The following is a 19,533-nucleotide window of genomic DNA, read 5'->3' as shown; positions in this document are numbered from 1 at the left end:
GCGGCTCGGTTCGCGGGAGGAGGCTGCAGTGGGGCGTTGTGGCTCGGGGCCAGCTGCCTCCCCCGCCAGACCCTGTTTCCTCATCGTCGCTAGGATGTGGGGGCTGCGTGGCATGTCCCAGAGGCCCCGGCGGCCCGGCCCTGCGTGCAGGGAAGTGGCCAGGCTGGAGCAGGTGGTCCAGTGCTGTGGCCCCGGGGCCTCCGGTCAGGCCTGGCCACGCTGGGGAGAAGGACGGATGCTCTGCGGGGGTGTAATAGACTGGCTGCAAAAGTGGCCCCAGTTCTTCTCGTGCACACCCCATCCAGGCCTTTTGCAATGATGTTCTGCAGCTCCTTTCGTCAAGAATAGAGCGTCGGCCTGCGGACGGAAGGGTCCCAGGTTCGATTCCGGTCAAGGGCACATGCCCAGCTTGTGAACTCGATCCCCACTGGGGGTGTGCAAAAGGCAGCCAATCAATGATTCTCTCATCGTTGATGTTTCTCCCTCTCCCTTCTCCTCTGAAGTCAATTAAGGAAGAAAGACTAAAAGGAAGGAAGGAAGGAAGGAAGGAAGGAAGGAAGGAAAAAAGGAAGGAAGGAAGGAAGGAAGGAAGGAAGGAAGGAAGGAAAAAAAAGAAAGAAAGAAAGAAAGAAAGAAAGAAAGAAAGAAAGAAAGAAAGAAAGGAAGGAAGGAAGAGAAAGAGGACTCTGTGTACCCCCACTCCCTTCCCCTGCCAATCTGCTTTGGTGGATCGAATGTGGTAAAAGTGACAGAGCCATTGTCCTATGCCTCCGCCTTCAGGCCATTTATTCATTTGTTCCGTGTCTTAGAATCTTGCCTCGGTCACTAGAGCAAACCTTGGTTAGCCTGCTGGAAGGGAGTCATCCCAGCTCAGGCACCCGAGACCAGCCAGCAGACTCTGCCAGCCTACCAGCCTGAGTGAGCCCAGGCTAGATCAGCCCAGCCCAGCCCAACCCAGGTAGGCCAGTCCCAGCCAATCTATAGATTTGTGAAAAATAAGAAATGATGGTTGTTTCAGCGATTGTAGTTTGGGGGTTGTTGCACAGCTGGTGGAGTACGTGTGTGTCCTGAACAGAAACCCCTGTCTCCTGGTCAGGCTGGGCTGGCTCTGGGGTTAGCTGCTGGACTCTAGTCCGGTTGCTGGTTCCTGCACCTCGGAGGGGGAGCTGCCAGGAGGGGACGCCTCCTGGTTCTCAGGCAGGCGGCTTGGGAAAGGAGGGCACAGGGGAGGCCCCGGGGCCCAGGCCCTTGCTGCCTAACCTCAACGGACAAGACAATGTAGTTGCTGCACCGAAATGCCTTTTTAAAAAAATATATTTTATTGATTTTTTACAGAGAGGAAGGGAGAGAGATAGTCAGAAACGTCCATGAGAGAGAAACACCAACCAGCTGCCTCCTGCACACCCCCCTCTGGGGATGTGCCCGCAACCAACATACATGCCCCTGACCGGAATTGAACCCGGGACCGTTCAGTCCGCAGACTGACGCTCTACCACTGAGCCAAACTGGTTTCGGCTGAAATGCCTTTTTGAAAAGCCCAGTTTTTATTTATTTATATATATATATATATATATATATATATATATATATATATATATATATATATATATATATATATATATATTTTAAATATATTTTTATTGATTTCAGAAAAGAAGGGAGAGGGAGAGAGAGAAACATCAACGATGAGAGAGAATCATCGATTGGCTGCCTCCTGCACTCCCCCTACTGGGAATTGAGCCCGCAACCTGGGCATGTGCCCTTGATCAGAATCAAACCCAGGATACCCTGAGTCCGCAGGCCAATGCTCTATCCACTGAGCCTAACTGGCTAGGGCCGTGGTCAGCAAACTGCGGCTCGCGAGCCACATGCGGCTCTTTGGCCCCTTGAGTGTGGCTCTTCCACAAAACACCACGGCCTGGGCGAGTCTAATTTGAAGAAATGGCGTTAGGAGAAGTTGAAGTTTAAAAAATGTGGCTCTCCGAAGAAATTTCAATCGTCGTCCTGTTGATATTTGTCTCTGTGGACTCATGAGTTTGCCGACCCCTGGGCTAGGGCCTAAGTCTAGTTTTATATTTTTAAGTCAAACTTATAACTGCACCTGAGCTACAGAATCAAACTGGACAACAGCAGGCTCCTGTCTGCTCCCTCCTCCCCACTTCCTGCTCCCCAGACACAGGACTTCCAGCTTTTCCAAAAAGCAATATGTCTGCTTCTCCTTCTGCATGAACGCACGCACGCATGTTGCCACGTCTTCCTTCGAGGCGTCACCTGCTGGCTTCCCACCGGGAGAGAGTCAGCCCCCAGTCACCTGCTTCCCTCCTTACGTACTGCTCCTGACCTCCCAGCGCCCGTGATCCTGTTAAATGAATGCTCCCTTTTCACTTGCTTCTGTGCGTGGCTATTCACCAATGACATGGGCAGCATAATAGTCCAGCCTTCACTTTCTGACACAGCTCTTCCCTGCACGGGCTTCCCCGTGGCCATGCTAGGCCCCAGGGATGCATTGGGGTGGGCGGCTCTGGTTCCAGCTCCTGTCGTTAGGCGAACGCCCTCTGTGTGTCCTCCTTGGCTTCCCTACACCCCCCTCCCCGCCCCCCTCATTTCAGGGGGCGCAGAGGGTGGGTGTCACCCAGAGGGAGCCCAGGACTCTGTGCCATGGATGGAAGGCGGCCAGGACCCCGTGTCTCCCTTCCTCAGCTTCTCCATCGGGGCCTGGAGGTCCAGGGTTTGAGGTCCCGGGTGGGGCTCCCCACGGGGCCTTCCGGGAGGTTTCTGGGGAGTTGTGGGGGGTGGGCGGGGCACAGAGCCTGGCGTGTGCATGTGTTGGTGAGGTGTGGGCTGAGGGATGCTCCAGCCGTGGAGGAGAATAGGACAGGGGACCACTGCCTGGACCCTGTGGTCAGCACCCGTGGCCAGCACCCCGTGGTCAGCACCCCGTGGCCAGCACCCTGTGGTCAGCACCCGTGGCCAGCACCCCGTGGTCAGCACCCCGTGGCCAGCACCCCGTGGTCAGCACCCGTGGCCAGCACCCCGTGGTCAGCTCCCCGTGGCCAGCACCCCGTGGCCAGCACCCCGTGGTCAGCTCCCCGTGGTCAGCTCCCCGTGGCCAGCACCCCGTGGTCAGCTCCCCGTGGTCAGCTCCCCGTGGCCAGCACCCCGTGGTCAGCACCCGTGGCCAGCACCCCGTGGTCAGCACCCCACGGTCAGCTCCCCGTGGCCAGCACCCCGTGGTCAGCACCCCACGGTCAGCTCCCCCTTGGCCAGCACCCGCGGCCAGCACCCCGCGATCAGCACCCCGCGGTCAGTCAGCACCCGCGGTCAATCAGCACTCCGCGGTCAGTCAGCACCCGCAGTCAGTCAGCACCCGTGGTCAGCTCCCCGTGGCCAGCTCCCCGCGGCCAGCACCTGCGGTCAGCACCCGCGGTCAGCACCCCGCGGCCAGCATCCCGTGGTTAACTCCCCGTGGTCAGCTCCTCGCGGTTAGCACCTGTGGTCAGCTCCCTGCGGCCAGCACCCGCGGCCAGCACCCACGGCCAGCACCCGCGGCCAGCATGCAGAGCTCCGATGCGCTGAGGACTGAGGAGCACATTCAGGTTACAGATCCCCAGAGCGAAATGGACTTCCAGCTGCACCCAAACCTGTGTGCAGAGCCTGTGGGGGTTTCATTTCTAATTATCAAAAATTCAAAAACACCCAGATGCCCTCCACTGGTGGGTGGACAGACGGCGGGCTGGCCGTACAATGGGGTGCTTAGCCGGGAGGGGACAAACCGTGATACAAGCGGTTCCCTGGCTGCACCCAGTGCACAAGGCACCTGGCAGCCGGGGGAGGTGCTGACTGGGTGCCCGGGGGAGGTGCTGACTGGGTGCCCAGGGGAGGTGCTGACTGGGTGCCCGGGGGAGGTGCTGACTGGGTGCCCGGGGGAGGTGCTGACTGGGTGCCCGGGGGAGGTGCTGACTGTGGGTGCCCGGGGGGAGGTGCTGACTGGGTGCCCGGGGGGAGGTGCTGACTGTGGGTGCCCGGGGGGAGGTGCTGACTGGGTGCCCGGGGGGAGGTGCTGACTGTGGGTGCCCGGGGGGAGGTGCTGACTGGGTGCCCGGGGGGAGGTGCTGACTGTGGGTGCCCGGGGGGAGGTGCTGACTGGGTGCCCGGGGGGAGGTGCTGACTGTGGGTGCCCGGGGGGAGGTGCTGACTGGGTGCCCGGGGGAAGGTGCTGACTGTGGGTGCCCGGGGGGAGGTGCTGACTGGGTGCCCGGGGGGAGGTGCTGACTGTGGGTGCCCGGGGGAAGGTGCTGACTGGGTGCCCGGGGGAAGGTGCTGACTGTGGGTGCCCGGGGGAAGGTGCTGACTGTGGGTGCCCAGGGGAAGGTGCTGACTGGGTGCCCGGGGGAAGGTGCTGACTGGGTGCCCGGGGGAAGGTGCTGACTGGGTGCCCGGGGGGAGGTGCTGACTGTGGGTGCCCGGGAGAAGGTGCTGACTGGGTGCCTGGCAGCCTGGGTCCTGCTGTTGCTGTCATCCTGGCTGGTGCCGGCCTGTGCTGCCCATTGGGTGTCTGAAGTCACCCCGTGTGTGCGAGCTGGTCGCCGAGGAGGCGGCCGCCAGGGCGAGCAGGGCCGGGCGCCCGGCCTGACCCCGATGGGCCCTCCGGGCAGTGGGTGCAGCACCCACCACGGCCAGGCCCGCGTGCCGGGGCTGATGGCTGAGTGGCAGGCGGCTCTTACATAATTGTTTCTCTCCTCCTTCCCTCTCCAGAGCCAGCTCTCACACTGAGCAGCTGCAGAGGAGGAACGGGGAAAGCACAGCCAGCCGGATTCCAGATTCCGAGGGGCCGGGGACGCCTGCTCCGAGGGAAGACCCCGAGGCCGCGCTGGGCCGGCCCCCGCGGCATGGCGCCCGCCGCCCCCCGGCTGCCCTCCGCCGGGCCGGGCAGATAAGGGTGGCGCTGCCCCCGGCCACCTGATGCCATGTAGGCCCCCTCGGGCCTCCGGGAACTCCGCCTCTGACGTCTGGGGGACCCTGCGCAGCACCATGCCCCGGGCATTCGCCTGCCTCCACTGTGAGTACTGGGGGGACTGGGGGGCGGGGTGGGGGGAGAACACCGCCCCAGGGAGGTCCTGGCCCAGAGCCAGGCTCTGCCGTAACCATGGCAACTGGGCCTTTCTTGCTGGTGAGAAGTTGAGATGCTTCCCAGCCTCCTGCAGGTGCCCTCGGGGGCTCCCTGGCCTGCCCTCCTCCCATCTCCAGCCGCCCCAGCTCCGGGCATGGCGGGTGTCAGTCATGGCTGGTGGGTGCAGGCAGTGTGGCCGTGGGGCAGGCGTGGGGGGTCGGGGCAGGCGTGGGGGGTCGGGGTAGGCATGGGGGTTCAGGGCAGGTGTGGGGGGTCGGGGCAGGCGTGGGGGGGTCAGGGCAGGTGTGGAGGATTGGAGCAGGCATGGGGGTCGGTGGCAGTTGTACCTTCCCGGGCCCCTGGGTGCCAGCAGCACTGCGGGGACCGTGGTGGCAGAGAGGCTTCCTAGCCGCCTGGGTGTGGCGCCAGGCGGTGGGGGCTGTGCGGGTGTCTGGTCCCCCGGACGTGGGAGAAGCCAGCCGGTGCCTCAGCAGGCGCTCGTTCCTCCGCAGAGAGCAGATGAGAAGGCGGAGGGAGAGCAGCGTGTTGGGGGAAAGAAAAATAAGTTGAAACGAGGACAGACAGAAAGGACCCGGAAGCCTCTGGAGCCGCTGGCGGGAGCCAGGCCAGGGCCCCTCAGACGGAGAGGCTGTGTCTGTGCCTCCCCGTGCCCACCGGGGGGCAGCGCCGGGCGCCGGGACCCGGGCGGCTCGGTGAGGCCCTGGGAGCCTGGGCTGGACGGATGAGGTCGGGACTTGGCCTTGGAGGAACTGGCGGCGGAGTGGGGTCCAGTCCGGCCCTTGTGGCGGGATCTTGCGAAGGGTCAGAGCTCTTGGGACAGTGTGGGGGACAGGGACCCCGTGTTCCGGAGGCTTCCAGGTCGGGAGGAGCAGGCCGAGCAGCGCGGTGAGATGCCAGTGACAGGTCTGGAGGGGGCAGGGGCAGGGGCTCGGCAGGCAGCGGGAGGTGGGATGGAGAGCTGGTTGGTGAGGTACCCTGTTTCCCCGAAAATAAGACAGTGTCTTATATTAATTTTTCTCCCAAAGTTGCACTAGGTCTTATTTTCAGGGGATGTCTTATCTTTCCATGCGCTAGGTCTTATTTTCGGAGGATGTCTTATTTTCGGGGAAACATGGTAGCTGGGGCTGCTGGAAGGTTCCCGGTCTGACCTGGGGGTGGAGCCGTGACTACGAGTCTGGGTCCGCTGCTTTTGGAAGGCTCTCCTGGCGGTCCTTGCAGGAGCTGCTGTTGCAGCCTCTGGACAGGAAGTGCTGAGGACCAGCTCCGGGGATGGGCGTGAGGATGGAGGCGTGGCACGGGGGGCAGAGCTGGGGCAGGCAGACGGCAGGACACGGGGTGTGGAGTGAGAGGGTTGGGGTGCAGGCTGTGGGCCTGCAGAGGGGCTGGGTTGCCACAGACTTGACTTAAAACAGCAGAAATTCGTTCTGTCTCCGCGCCAGAGGCCGGCAGTCTGGAATCCAGGTGTGGCCGGGCTGCTCTCCTGCGGCAGGCTCCGGGGAGGGTCCTTCCTGTCTCTTCCCACCGCGGGTGGCTCCCGGGGTTCCGAGGCATCACTCCAACCCCGGCCTTCACATGGTCTTTCCCTCTGAGTCCCCTCCTCCTCCTCCTCCTCCTCCTCCTCCTCCTCCTCCTCCTCCTCCTCTTACAGCAGCGCCATCCGTGACTCTAGGGTGGGCCTTCCTCACATCTGCAGGTCCTGTTTCCCAATAAGGTTGCATCTGAGGCTCTGGGTAAATGAGAATATTTTGGGGGTGCTGTCTACCCCCTGCACAGGGTGGTGGACGAACCCTATTTATCTCCTTGGGGAGAGACACAGCCCCCAACCCCCAGAGCAATGGCAAGGGGGGCAGGGAGCCCCTTCCCCAGGCTGCCCTCCTCTCTCTCTTTCCGGCCTGGGCCCTCTGGAGGGGGTGGGCAAGGCGGGGCACTCAGCCAGGGTCAGGTTTGCCCGGCCATGGGGCTCCGTGTGGCCATCGGCTGTCCCTGCCTGGGCACCTGTGTGCTGGCCTGTTTCTCGGGGTGGAGGCAGCAGGAAGGAAGCTTAACATTGGAAATGGACAGCCGACGCGGAGGAAAGCCATCTGAGGAGAGGGCGGGGGGAGGGGGGCATAGGCCCTGTGGACAGGATTTTGTCCCAGCCCCTGGTGCCAGGCTGGAGGCGCTGGCTCACTGAGACTCAGTCCTGGCTACGAGCCCACAGGTGCCAGGTCCTGGAGGCTCTGGACCGGGACACAGTGGGGGGGGGAGCGCAGCCGGGGCAGGATGGGGGGGTGACGAGAGCAGCCCATGGTGACTGCCACCTGGAGAAGAAGACCGACTTTAAAAGAAAAGACGGGAGCTCAGGTTTTTGGGTGGCATCTCTGTGAACCGGCCGTGGCCCTCGGGACACGAGTTTGCAACTGTCCTCCGAGGCCAGCGATTCTCAGAGCGTGGTCCCCAGAGCGTGGGAAATGCCAGGTCTGGCCCCCCCCCCCCCCCCCGACCTGCTGAGTCAGCCCCTCAGGGGGCCCTGCCCGCCCTCCCCGAGGTGCAGATGCCTGCTCCCCTCCCCCTGCTCCAGGGGAGCCCCACACCAGCCGGGGTGTGGTTGCCAAACCATGTGCATATACACACTCGGGCCAAGGTGTCTGGTGAAGCCCGTAAGTGAATGGACGGAGGGCGCTAGAGACACGGACTGGTGGGGCTGGCGAGGCAGGGTAGGCCCTGGGCAGGGCAGACCAGCGGTCCCGGTGTGAGAGGACACCCAGGGCAGCGACAACGTGGGAGCAAAACCTGAGGCAGGAATGACCTTGACCTGCGGGGAGGCCAAGCTGAGAAGGTCAACGGCTTAGAGACAAGACCGAAGCAAGCTGGTTCCGGCTGTGCCGACCGGTTCCTTCGTCCAAATAACTGGTTTGAGCACCTGGGAAGAGAGAGAGCGAGCGAGGGAGTGTGGGATGGGTTGCAAATGTGCAGCCTTGTGAAAAACGTGGTGGTCGGAGTTGTGTGAGAGGAAGGGCTGGTGGGCTGGTGGGCTGTAGCCCTGGTGGGGCACAGGCTTGAGTGGACCCAAGGCTCCTCCTGGTGGGGGGCCCAGCAGGAGCCAAGGCCGGGCAGCGGGGCGAGAAGGACGCAGGGTGGTGACGGTGAGCGGGCCCAGGCCAGCAGGGTCAAGGACAGTCCTTCCTAAGGACCAGGAAGTGATGGGGAGTGTCCGTCAGCACTGCCTGCTCATAACCAGGGTGGGCCCAGGGGCGAACTCAGCCCGCCTGGCTGGTTTTGGGAGGGGAAAAAAAAAAAAAGAGAAAAGATTGCTTTTGTCTATAACCGTGGTCGGCAAACTGCGGCTCGCCAACCACATGCGGCTCTTTGGCCCCTTGAGTATGGTGGCTCTTCCACAAAATACCAAGGCCCGGGCGAGTCTATTTTGAAGAAGGGGCGTTAGAAGAAGTTTAAGTTTAGAAAAATTGGCTCTCCGAAGAAGTTTCAATCTGTTGTCCTGTTGGTATTTGGCTCTGTGGACTCATGAGTTTGCCGGCCACTGGTTTATAACAATCACAGCTACTGACTGTAGAATAGAAAATAGAAAAATCCCAGAAAGCATAAAGAAGGTAATCTGGGACAGCTCTTTCCACCACACTTGGCTTTGCAGGCACACGTGTAATTAACAGAATTCAAGTCGTACTTGAATTATAACCTCCGAGTATTGAGTCACGCTTTTAAGAAAAAACTTCCCCAAGCATGTCCTGAGCGCTTTTCTTATCACATACACATGTCAGAAGGCATTGTTTCACAATGTGACTTTTGTTGGCTGCATTAAGTGTTATTAAGCATTTAGGTCACTATTATGAAATAACGCTGCGATGGATCTTTGTCCGTAAATCTCTTAGTTGACAGCTCTCTCTTTTCTTGTTTCCCTTTGGCTTTCTTCCTAGACATGAACGTGTCAAAGGGTGCGGACATTATTAATTCCAAAAATTAATAACAGAATTTGCCACATTGCTTTCCAGGATGAGAGCATCCGCCTTGCTGCTTTTGCCAGCACCGACTGCTATGAAAATGAAGTTAAACACAACCCTTTTCCATTCTGATAGGTGAAATGGGATTATTTTAATGTGAATGTCCTTACCTTTTTTTTTTTTTTAATATATATATATATATATATATATATATTTTTTTTTTTTATTGATTTCAGAGAGGGAGATTGAAACATCAGTGAGGAAAGAGAATCATTGATTGGCTGCCCCCTGCATGCTCCCTCCCTCCCCCCCGCCCCCCCACATTGGGGATCAAGCCTGCAACTCAGCCATGTACCCTTGACCAGAATCAAACCTGGGACCTCCAGTCCGCAGGCTGATGCTCTATCCACTGAGCCAAACTGCCTAGGGCCTGCATGTCCTTATCTTTTTTTTTTTTTTTTAATATATTTTATTGATTTTTCTACAGAGAGGAAGAGAGAGAGATAGAGAGTTAGAAACATCGATGAGAGAGAATCATCGATCAGCTGCCTCTTGCACACCCCCTACTGGGGATGTGCCCGCAACCAAGGTACATGCCCTTGACTGGAATCGAACCTGGGACCTTTTAGTCCGCAGGCCAACGCTCTATCCACTGAGCCAAACCGGTCCCGGCTGCATGTCCTTATCTTTATTAGTGAGGTTGATTTTTTTGGATATGTCTCTTGTCCGTTGATATTTTGTTCTTTCTGCTCTGATTGATGTAGCTGTTGTGTGTATGTGTGTGTGTGTGTGTGTATGTATGTGTGTGTGTGTATGTATATATGTATGTATATATATATATGTATGTAAATCCTCCTAGAGATTTATGGTAAGTCGGCTCAGTTACGGGAAATCACACAGGCTATGTTTGAAGTCACAGCGACCCCCAGTGGTAAAGGCTGGTAACATTCAGAAGGCGGCCGCTCAGTTTGTTGGGAGGGAGTGTGAGAAACCAGCTGAGCGAGGTTCGCTTAGCATCCCAGAACGAGCAAACCAGGCGGGCCGCCCCAAACCCACCGGTGCCTCTGCCTGAGGGCGCGCCACGGTCAGGCAGGCAGGAGAACGATGGTTGCCGCCACCGAGAGTCACTCCTAGAGTTGGAACTGGAGCCGACGCCTCCTGAGTCCCGGGTGGGAAATGCAGCAGCAGGCTCTGAGACACGTCAGCCCTGCAGGAGGTGCTGAGGGGGCCCGGCTGGGCGTGGTGCCCGCCTGTGGGGCAGAGTGGGGAGGAGATGGCACTAGCCTCAGGGGCTGGCTCCTGGCCAGGAGCAGACCGGCTGGATGGCCCCTGCCCACCTGGCCTGGCGCCTGGCGCCCCCACCCCTCCCGCCTCTCCCACGGGGACTGTGCCCGGGCGGAGGGCGGGCTGGCAGTGTGGAGGCGGGCAGGCCGCTCACGTGTTCCTGTTGGCACGCTCCACAGATCTCGGCATCCTCCTGGGCATGGCCCTGGGGGACCAGGGTTCGGAGGAGTGCGTCCTCACGGGCATCCTGCGGGAGAAGCTGCAGTACCGGAACCGCCTTCAGTACACGGTAACCACGGCCCCGCCGGGCCCCCAGCCCACGCCCCCCGGCTGACGGGATGTGGGGGGGTCTGGACCTTCAGAGTCCCTCCTCAGACCTGCGTCAGCCCTGAGCCTACAGGCTCCTTTCTCTGCCTTTCTCCCTCCCCCCTCCCCTCCAGTCCCTGTCCCCTGGCCTGCACACACTGTCCCCCTCCCTCCTGCCGGCCGTCCCTGGGGCCTCCCCTCCCACTGGGCCTGACGTTCGGTCCCACCTCCATGTGGCACTCACACACCCTGTGGTTCAGGACTGGACCCCAGGAAACTGGGGGGGAGCCGCAGACACTTCTTGCTATTAGCAGGGAGATGAGGATGTAGACACCGGAACAGGCTCTGTTTATGGGTGGGAAGCCCATGTGGCATGTTTCCTTTCCTTTTATTTTATTTTATTTATTTATTTTTAATGTTTTTTTTAAATTGATTTCAGAGAGGAAGAGAGATATAGAAACATCAATGAGAGAGAACTCTTCTTTTTTTTAATATTTTATTGATTTTTTTTTACAGAGAGGAAGAGAGAGAGGGATAGATAGTTAGAAACATCGATGAGAGAGAAACATGGACCAGCTGCCTCTTGCACACCCCCTACTGGGGCTGTGCCCGCAACCAAGGTACATGCCCTTGACCGGAATCGAACCTGGGACCCCTCAGTCCGCAGGCTGATGCTCTATCCACTGAGCCAAACTGGTCTCGGCTCATGTTTCCTTTTTAAACGGCTTTATTGAGAGATGGTTCGCACAGCACACCATTCGCTCACATACATGCGTGCGCACGCACACACACACACACACACGTGGGTTTAGCACTTGCACAGCTGGGCAGTCACCCCACTTAAAAAAAAAAAAACAACCAACATATTGATTTTTCTACAGAGAGGAAGGGAGAGGGATAGAGAGTTAGAAACATCGATGAGAGAGAAATATGGATCAGCTGCCTCCTCCACACCCCCTACTGGGGATGTGCCCGCAACCAAGGTACATGCCCTTGACCGGAACCGAACCCGGGACCCCTCAGTCCGCAGGCCAACGCTCTATCCACTGAGCCCAACTGGTCAGGGCACCACACGCTTTTGAGTGCCCTTCAGTCTTCCCCTTCCCCCAAGGACTCTGCTTCTCTCAGGGTGGGTGTCCCTCCTGTTTCTGGGCTGAATCGTCTGCCCTGACAGCACCTGTGTGTTTGGTCTCCTCCCTCCCCGAGCCCAGAGGAGGCGCTGTCCCCCCTGACGGAGCCGGTGCGCTCCCCCGAGGCCGCCCCTGCTGGCCCAGGCGGCTCCCGGCGCCGCCCTCCGCAGAGTCGGGCGGGGCAGTTGGGGAGCACCCGTCTTGGCCGGCCCTGACTCTGACCTCACAGCTTTGGTTTACCTCCCCAGAAACTGTACTTCCCCATCGACTACCGGCTCAGCATGCCTTACGAAGGGGTGCTCAGAGCGGCCAACGTCACGAGGCTGGTGAGGACCCCCACCCCGGGCTGGGCGGCCCCTGTCTCCGCGGTCCGGGCCTCTCCTGAGAGCCGTCGGTGTGTGTGGAGCTCCTGTGCCAGGGGCCTGTCTTGGCCCCTCAAGCAGGCTCGCCCTTGGCCCAGGCCCAGGCCCAGGCTTGTCCACAGTCCACAGTGGACTCCTGTGGTCGGCTCCCGGGACCCGGGCAGTTGGAGGCGGTGTCAGCAGTGCGGGAAGGGCGGTGTCAGCGGAGGCCGTGTCAGCGGTGTCAGCGGTGTCAGCGGTGCGGGAAGGATGGTGTCAGCGGTGTCAGCGGTGCGGGAAGGATGGTGTCAGCGGTGTCAGTGGTGCGGGAAGGGCGGTGACAGCGGAGGCAGTGTCAGCGGTGTCAGCGGTGCGGGAAGGGCGGTGACAGCGGAGGCAGTGTCAGCGGTGTCAGCGGTGCGGGAAGGGCGGTGACAGCGGAGGCAGTGTCAGCGGTGTCAGTGGTGCGGGAAGGGTGGTGTCAGCGGTGTCAGCGGTGTCAGTGGTGCGGGAAGGATGGTGTCAGCGGTGTCAGTGGTGCGGGAAGGATGGTGTCAGCGGAGGCAGTGTCAGCGGTGTCAGCGGTGCGGGAAGGGTGGTGTCAGCGGTGTCAGTGGTGTGGGAAGGGCGGTGACAGCGGAGGCAGTGGTGCGGGAAGGATGGTGTCAGCGGAGGCAGTGGTGCGGGAAGGATGGTGTCAGCGGAGGCAGTGTCAGCGGTGCGGGAAGGGCGGTGACAGCGGAGGCAGTGTCAGCGATGTCAGCGGAGGCAGTGTCAGCGGAGGCAGTGGTGCGGGAAGGGCGGTGACAGCGGAGGCAGTGTCAGCGGTGTCAGTGGTGCGGGAAGGATGGTGACAGCGGAGGCAGTGTCAGCGGTGTCAGCGGTGCGGGAAGGGCGGTGACAGCGGAGGCAGTGTCAGCGGTGTCAGCGGTGCGGGAAGGGCGGTGACAGCGGAGGCAGTGTCAGCGGTGTCAGCGGTGCGGGAAGGGCGGTGACAGCGGAGGCAGTGTCAGCGGTGTCAGCGGTGCGGGAAGGGCGGTGACAGCGGAGGCAGTGTCAGTGGTGTCAGCGGTGCGGGAAGGGCGATGTCAGCGGAGGCAGTGTCAGCGGAGGCAGTGGTGCGGGAAGGGCGGTGACAGCGGAGGCAGTGTCAGCGGTGTCAGTGGTGCGGGAAGGGCGGTGACAGCGGAGGCAGTGTCAGCGGTGTCAGCGGTGCGGGAAGGGCGATGTCAGCGGAGGCAGTGTCAGCGGAGGCAGTGGTGCGGGAAGGGCGGTGACAGCGGAGGCAGTGTCAGCGGTGTCAGTGGTGCGGGAAGGATGGTGACAGCGGAGGCAGTGTCAGCGGTGTCAGCGGTGCGGGAAGGGCGGTGACAGCGGAGGCAGTGTCAGCGGTGTCAGCGGTGCGGGAAGGGCGGTGACAGCGGAGGCAGTGTCAGCGGTGTCAGCGGTGCGGGAAGGGCGGTGACAGCGGAGGCAGTGTCAGCGGCGTGGGAAGGGCGTGGAGGCCCGTGTCTGGGGTTCAGTGATCTCTCCCTCCCCACAGCAGAGGGCCCGGGTGAGCCAGCAGGAGCTGCGCTACCTGTGGGTGTGGGTGAGTCTCAGCGCCACCAAGGCCGTGCAGGAGGTGCTGCTCGAGGGCCACCCGTCCTGGAACTACCTGAAGGACATCCGCTCTCTGCTGCTGGACGTCGAGAAGGTCCTCCGGGTGAGCTGGGCCAGGACGTGGGCGGGCAGGGTACGTGTGCCTGCCTGCTGCATTCATATGTGTGCATGTCTGCCCGCATGCGTGTGTGCTCGCATGCATGTTGTGTGTGTCTGCATGCACATTGTGCACCTGCATGTATGTTGTGCGTATACGTGTTGTGTGCCTGCATGCGTGTCATCTGTGTCTGCATGCATGCATGTTGTGTGGCCTGCATGTACGTGTGCATGTCTGTCTGCCTGTATGTGTGAGTGTACCTGCATATGTGTGTGTGTGTGTGTGTGTGTGTGTGTGTGTGCCTGCATGCTGGACATGCATGTGTGTGTGGGCCTGCATGTGCCTCCATGTGTGAGTGTGTACAAGTGTGTGGGCCTGCATGTGCCTCCATGTGTGTGTGCAAGTGTGTGTGCCTGCATGTGTGTGTGTGTGTGTGTGTGTGTGTGTGTGTGCATGGTGGCCAAGGGCTGTCGAGGGAGGATGTGAGCACCTGGGGAGTCCCAGCAGGTCCTGATGGGTGAGGGAGAAATGGGAAAGAGGAGGAGATACCAGCGATGACCAGAGGCTGGGCTGGCCTGGGTTGGGGAGGGGCAGGGGTGCCTGAGACCCTGCTGAGCTCTGTGATCTTGGCTAAGCCGTTGAACCCTGTGGCTTTGTTTCTGCAACTAAGAATGAGGTTCCTAAAAAACAAACAAACAAACAAACAAACAAACAAAAAAAGAATGAGGGTCCTTTGCGGGGAGGGAGGAGGGATGGGTCGGCAGAGCACGGGCGGTGTTTCGGGCGATGAAACGCTTCTGTATGATAGTGAGCAGGTGACATTAGCATCTGTGTGTTAAAGCCCATAGAATGTGCAACATGGAGCGTGAGCCTGACTGTAAACTATGGGCTTCACTTAACACCACCACCACAATCATAATAGGGCGGCTCCTAGCAACTGCCGCTCAGGGTGGTCTGAGGCCTCTCAGTAGGTATGTCCCCACAGGAGCCTGACTGGGGTGACTGGGTGAGTGTGTCCCCCACAGGCATGTGGGGCCCCTCCACGCCCCCATGCTGCCCCGCTCCCCTGGGCCCCCACGGCTCCGTGAGCCTCTGACCGTACGGCTGAGGGCTCGAAGCTGCTTTTGCGGCCGACGGGACAGCTCTCCAAATTCTGACAAAGGCCAGGAGCCCCAGTGACCTTTTTCCATTGTCTTTTTTTTTTTTTAAAATTAATTAATTTATTTTTTAAGATATATTTTATTGATTTTTTTACAGAGAGGAAGGGAGAGGGATAGAGATTAGAAACATCAACGAGGAACATCGATCAGCTGCCTCCTGCACGCCCCCTACTGGGGATGTGCCCGCAACCAAGGTACATGCCCTTGACCGGAATCGAACCTGGGACCTTTCAGTCCACTGAGCCAAACTGGTTAGGGCTCCATTGGTTTTTAGAGAGAGTGGGAGGGAGAGGGAGAGACAGAGAGAAACACTGATGTGTGTGTGAGAGAGAGAGAGAGAGACATCGATTGGTTGCCTCCTCCTGCCCCTAACCAGGGCTGGGCAACCAAGGTAACCTGCCCTTGACCGGAATCGAACCCGGGACCCTTTAGTCCGCAGGCTGATGCTCTATCCACTGAGCCAAACCGGCTAGGGCCCCAGGGACTTCTTTCGTGGCTGTTTGGTGCCTCTGGGCAGGGTAGTCATTTTTCCAGCGATGGGAGGAGAGAGGCCTCTGTGTTGTCTTGGGGTGGGGGACGTGGAGGGGTACCCCCTCCCCAGGAAGGGCGGCAGCTGGAGGAAGAGGGAGGGAAACGGCTTACGGGCCTCCTGGTCACGGGGAGGCTTGTCTGTCTGCTGGGTTTGGCTCCAGACGTGACAGCCCCACAGCCGTGCTGGCCTGTGGCCGCTCCTCCAGCCCGGGCCTCACCGTGTGGGGTCCCCTCTCCCCCCAGGTCGTGAAGCCCAGCCCCCAGGTGGAGGCACTGTCCCTCCTGAGTGCCCGGAGGCTGAGCGGGAAGCTGGTGCGGCCCAAAGCCCTGCTGGATAACTGCTTCCGGGTCATGGAGCTGCTGTACTGCGCCTGCTGTAAGGAGCCGGGGTGGGGGTGGGGGCTGGGCTGGGGGCAGAGTTGGCACCCTCCTGGCGGTGCCCTGGGCTCCGCAGGGTGACAGGCCATTTCTGAAAGCTGAGATGGGCTCTGGGTGCGGGAACAGGATCAATAGGGCTCGGACTGTACCACCACTTGCCCGCCATCCAGAACTGAAATATCATGGCTGACAGGCACACACAAGGAACTGTCTGACATTGAAACTGGGTCTCCAAAGAACTGTTGGCCCAGAAAGAAGCTCACTACAGACTGATGCATATGCCTTTCAGCATAACCATGATTGCTTGTCTCATTTTCGATTCTTATAAGTATATATATTTCCAGTAGGACATGATCTCATTCATCTAGGGGAAACGGTGAACAGCACAGACTGATGAACAAGTACAGACCCAGAGACAAGGAGCCGTGGGCCAGACTGCTGGACCTCAGAGGGAGGGTGGGGATAAAAGGGAGAGATCCACCAAAGGACTTATGTGCACACATATGAGCCTAACCAGTGGTCAAGGACAACAGGGGGGGAGGCATGAGGGGTGAGGTGGGGGATTGAGGACCAATAGGTGATACCGTAATCAAAAAAGAAATTTAAAAAATAGGGCTCGGACTGGGGACAGGGTGAGTGCTGACCACTCCTACGGTTTGTTCTGTTTTCCCCCCTCTCCCCTGCAGGTAAAGAAACATCCATCCTAAACTGGCAGGACTGCAGAGTGCCTGGCCCGCAGCCCCACGGCCCAGAGCCCCTGCCGCAGTGTGTGGCCGCCTAGCCGGGCGCTCCACCCCGCAGCCCGGCTCCCGGGCCCACCCTGGCCCCTCGGCTCCACGGCCACAGGCTCACTGCAGCCCTGAGGGCAGAGCCGCCCGCCCGCCCGGTGCCCGGTGCCCGGTGCGGCGCTCCTCGGACGGGGCCTGAGGTGTCGCTGGGTGGTGGGGGGCGCCCCCCGTGGGAGAGCCCCAGGGAGGGCGTTTTTCCTTTGGGGGGACCCTGTGAGGAGGCGGGGTCCCACCCTCAGCGCCTCCCAGGGCCCCTCGGGGAGTGGGGGGGCCTGGGGTCACCCAGAGGTGAACCGGACAGCTCACGGCCCCTCCTGGCACCGCCCGCCTGGGTGCTGAGCCCGGTGGGCAGGTGGGCGTGGAGGACGCGGGCCTCAGCCAGGCCGGGGAGAGGGCAGAGCCAGGGCCAAACGCCGTATCTTGCCACACTGCCCGTTCATTTTTTTTTTTTCTATTAAACACCCACTTTATTTTGTTTTTGTTTGTTTTGCTTTGCATCAGGGAGGGTGAACCTGCGAGTCCCTTCTCCACCCTCCCCTCCTGCTCCAGCCCATGGGTGGCTGGAAGGGCTGGGGGGCCGGGGCCTGGGGGGCCCTCTCCCAGAGCCTGGCTGGGGGCTAGAAGGGTGGGCATTTGAGGGACTGAATTCCTCGCAGCCCGTCCCGGGGCGGGGGGGGGGGTCCCCATCCCAGGGGGCTGACCTCTGACCCCGCAGTGCCTTAGGCCTCCGCCCTCTGGCTGCCCGGACGGCCCCCGGCAGGGACGGAGCAGAATCCTGCAGAGGTGTAGGTCCCGGCACAGCCCTGGGCCCGGGATCCAGGTAGGAAGGCCTGGGATCCAGGGGAGCAGCGGGGAGACAGGAGGCGGCCGGGCGAGAGGCAGGCGCTCATTACAGTACAACTTTATTAATACTGGGTCTTCACAGTGCATCGTTACTGTAGCCGTGACTATTAGATCGGGGGCAGGGTGGCCGGAGGAGGGCGACGGGGTGGAGAGGACAATTTATTCGAAACCAAAACCCACAGGAAAGAAAGGAAATGGTCCGGATGGGATGAGGCGGAGAAGGGGAGAGAGGCCGAGTGGGAGGCGGGAGGGACGGAGGAGGCCGGGGGTAGGGAAATAAATTAAAAGAAGGAACAAGTTAACAACAGCACCAGAAAAGTTACTTCAGTCCAAAGACTTGGAGAAAGAATGCCTCTGTACAAAATGGAAAATAAAAACAAGACGTAAAAGTCCCCAATCGGAGTCTGACGCGGGATGGCTGGCTCAGGTCCCGGGGGGGGGGGGGGGGGGGCGGCCACTACGAGGACGAGAGGAGTTATGTACAGTGTACAGCCCCCGGGGTGGCTGGGAGGGGAGGGGGACGAGCAAGGTGGGGGCACACCCTCCCTGAAGCTCCAAAGCCACAGCCACCCCCCTCCCCAGGAGGCAAGTCCTTCTTCTGGGGGCGCAAGGACCCAGCCGCCCCCCAATGCTCCGCACCCTGCTCCCATCGCACATCCTGCATCCTCCTCCCAGGCCGAGCCTGGCAGCGGCGGGAGGGGCGGTGTAACCCGCTCCAGGGCCGCTGCCCAGACTGGCCACCCACCCTCCGGTCCTCAGGCCGCCCTCGCCCCGGGCGCTGGGCCTGGCCCAGCCGCTCAGCAAGCTTGTGCTGACCTAGCGACTTACAGGTACCTTCTCCATTGTCCCCGGGGCCGGGGCTCCCTCCGCTCGGAGGCGCCCTCGGTCCCCCTGCCCCTCCTGGACCCCAGCACAAGAACCACCAAGACCTCCAGCCAGGAGACTCCCACCAGCCCCATCCGTCCGTCCGTCCGTCCGTCTAGACCAGGTAAAGCTGACCTACCCAGAAGGCCCCTGCCCTGGCCCTGCCACCCAGCTCGGCGGGCCTCGGGGAGCCCTCCTCTGGAGGTGCGCCTCCTTTTACCTCAGCGTTGGCACAACGTGGTGCACGGAGGGTGAGGGATGCATCCTGGGATGGCGTCTCCTCTGGCAACAGAGAGTCAAAGCCAATGTCCCCGGCCTGCCCTCAGCCCCCTGGCCGGAGGACCCCGCCCCGGCCAGCCGGACGCCCTCCATTCGGCTCTGGGCTGGAGAGAACAGCCGCCTGTCCGTCACTGGGCTTTGGGGGAGCCGATGGGTCCTCCTCCTCCTCCTGCCACGGGCCCCCCAGGCCGTGGCGGGGCCCGGTCCCTCAGGCACTCTTGGACACACCCTGTATCGTCCACCCTGTCCCCCACACACAGTCCTCGTCCAGGCAGCTCCGCTTGATTAGACTCCAAAAACCGCCCCCCCCCCGCCCCCAAAGGCCGCTGCAGCCGGGAGCCGAACGCCACCGGGTGAGGCCTGACATGCCCCATCGAGGACGGGGGCTGGCTCCCTTGCCCAGAGCCTCCGACTCGCTTCCCTGCCCGCATCCCCGTCCCCCTCCCACCCAGCCCCTCAGGGTGGGCTCCCTGCATTTCCTCCCGGAGACTGGGCCCCCGGCCCCCATGGCGGGCTGGCCTCCCAACCTCACTTGCCCCGGAGACCACCGGCCACTCTGCTCACCTTTCCGGTCACACCTGCTACCTTAGCCGACCGGCCGGGCGCCTGACCCTACACCCTCCCTCGAGGCGGGCAGGGAGGGAGGGGACGGAGGAGGAGGGCTCAGTTCCGAAAGGCCCTGGGGCACAGCCGGCCGGTGAGCTAGGCCGTGGCCCTGCCAGCCCAGCCCAGGCCGCGGGCAGGGGAGCCGCTGAGATGGGGAAGCGGGGCTTGGAGGGGGGAAGAGGAGGAGGAAGAGGAGGACAGAGTGGGCAAGGAGAGTATAAAACAGGCTCCCAATCCGCCGCCGCCGTGAGAGGT

General features: G+C 61.0%; 2 protein-coding genes across 8 annotated transcripts in view; both read left to right on the top strand.

Annotated features, from left to right (window-relative positions):
- Positions 1–17,926, top strand: part of IL34 (interleukin 34) — a 70,191-nt gene extending 52,265 nt beyond the window's left edge. For 5 of the 7 annotated variants that reach the window (XM_084906780.1, XM_084906779.1, XM_084906782.1 and 2 more), the window contains exons 2-7: positions 4,756–5,059; positions 10,533–10,642; positions 12,038–12,115; positions 13,674–13,865; positions 15,764–15,896; positions 16,585–17,926. In XM_084906780.1, coding sequence (XP_084762906.1) covers positions 4,963–5,059; positions 10,533–10,642; positions 12,038–12,115; positions 13,674–13,865; positions 15,764–15,896; positions 16,585–16,679 — 705 coding nt within the window. In that variant the 5' untranslated portion in view covers positions 4,756–4,962 and the 3' untranslated portion in view covers positions 16,680–17,926. The remainder of the gene's footprint in view (positions 1–4,755; positions 5,060–10,532; positions 10,643–12,037; positions 12,116–13,673; positions 13,866–15,763; positions 15,897–16,584) is intronic. The other 2 variants (XM_084906784.1, XM_084906785.1) reach the window with 2 other exon arrangements.
- Positions 17,927–17,943: 17 nt separating this feature from the next.
- LOC311633729 (uncharacterized protein) lies at positions 17,944–19,255 on the top strand (the record flags this gene model as incomplete). The annotated part of the gene is made up of 2 exons (XM_084906769.1): positions 17,944–18,545; positions 18,589–19,255. 2 exons carry the CDS (start codon positions 17,944–17,946, stop codon positions 18,959–18,961), a joined length of 975 nt encoding a protein of 324 aa, XP_084762895.1. The 3' UTR covers positions 18,962–19,255.
- Between the last annotated feature and the right edge of the window lie 278 nt (positions 19,256–19,533).

Source organism: Pipistrellus hanaki, assembly GCF_964339955.1.
Source record: "Pipistrellus hanaki genome assembly, chromosome: 15".
NCBI classification, from domain to species: domain Eukaryota; kingdom Metazoa; phylum Chordata; class Mammalia; order Chiroptera; family Vespertilionidae; genus Pipistrellus; species Pipistrellus hanaki.
This window is presented reverse-complemented; position numbering and strand designations above follow the sequence as displayed.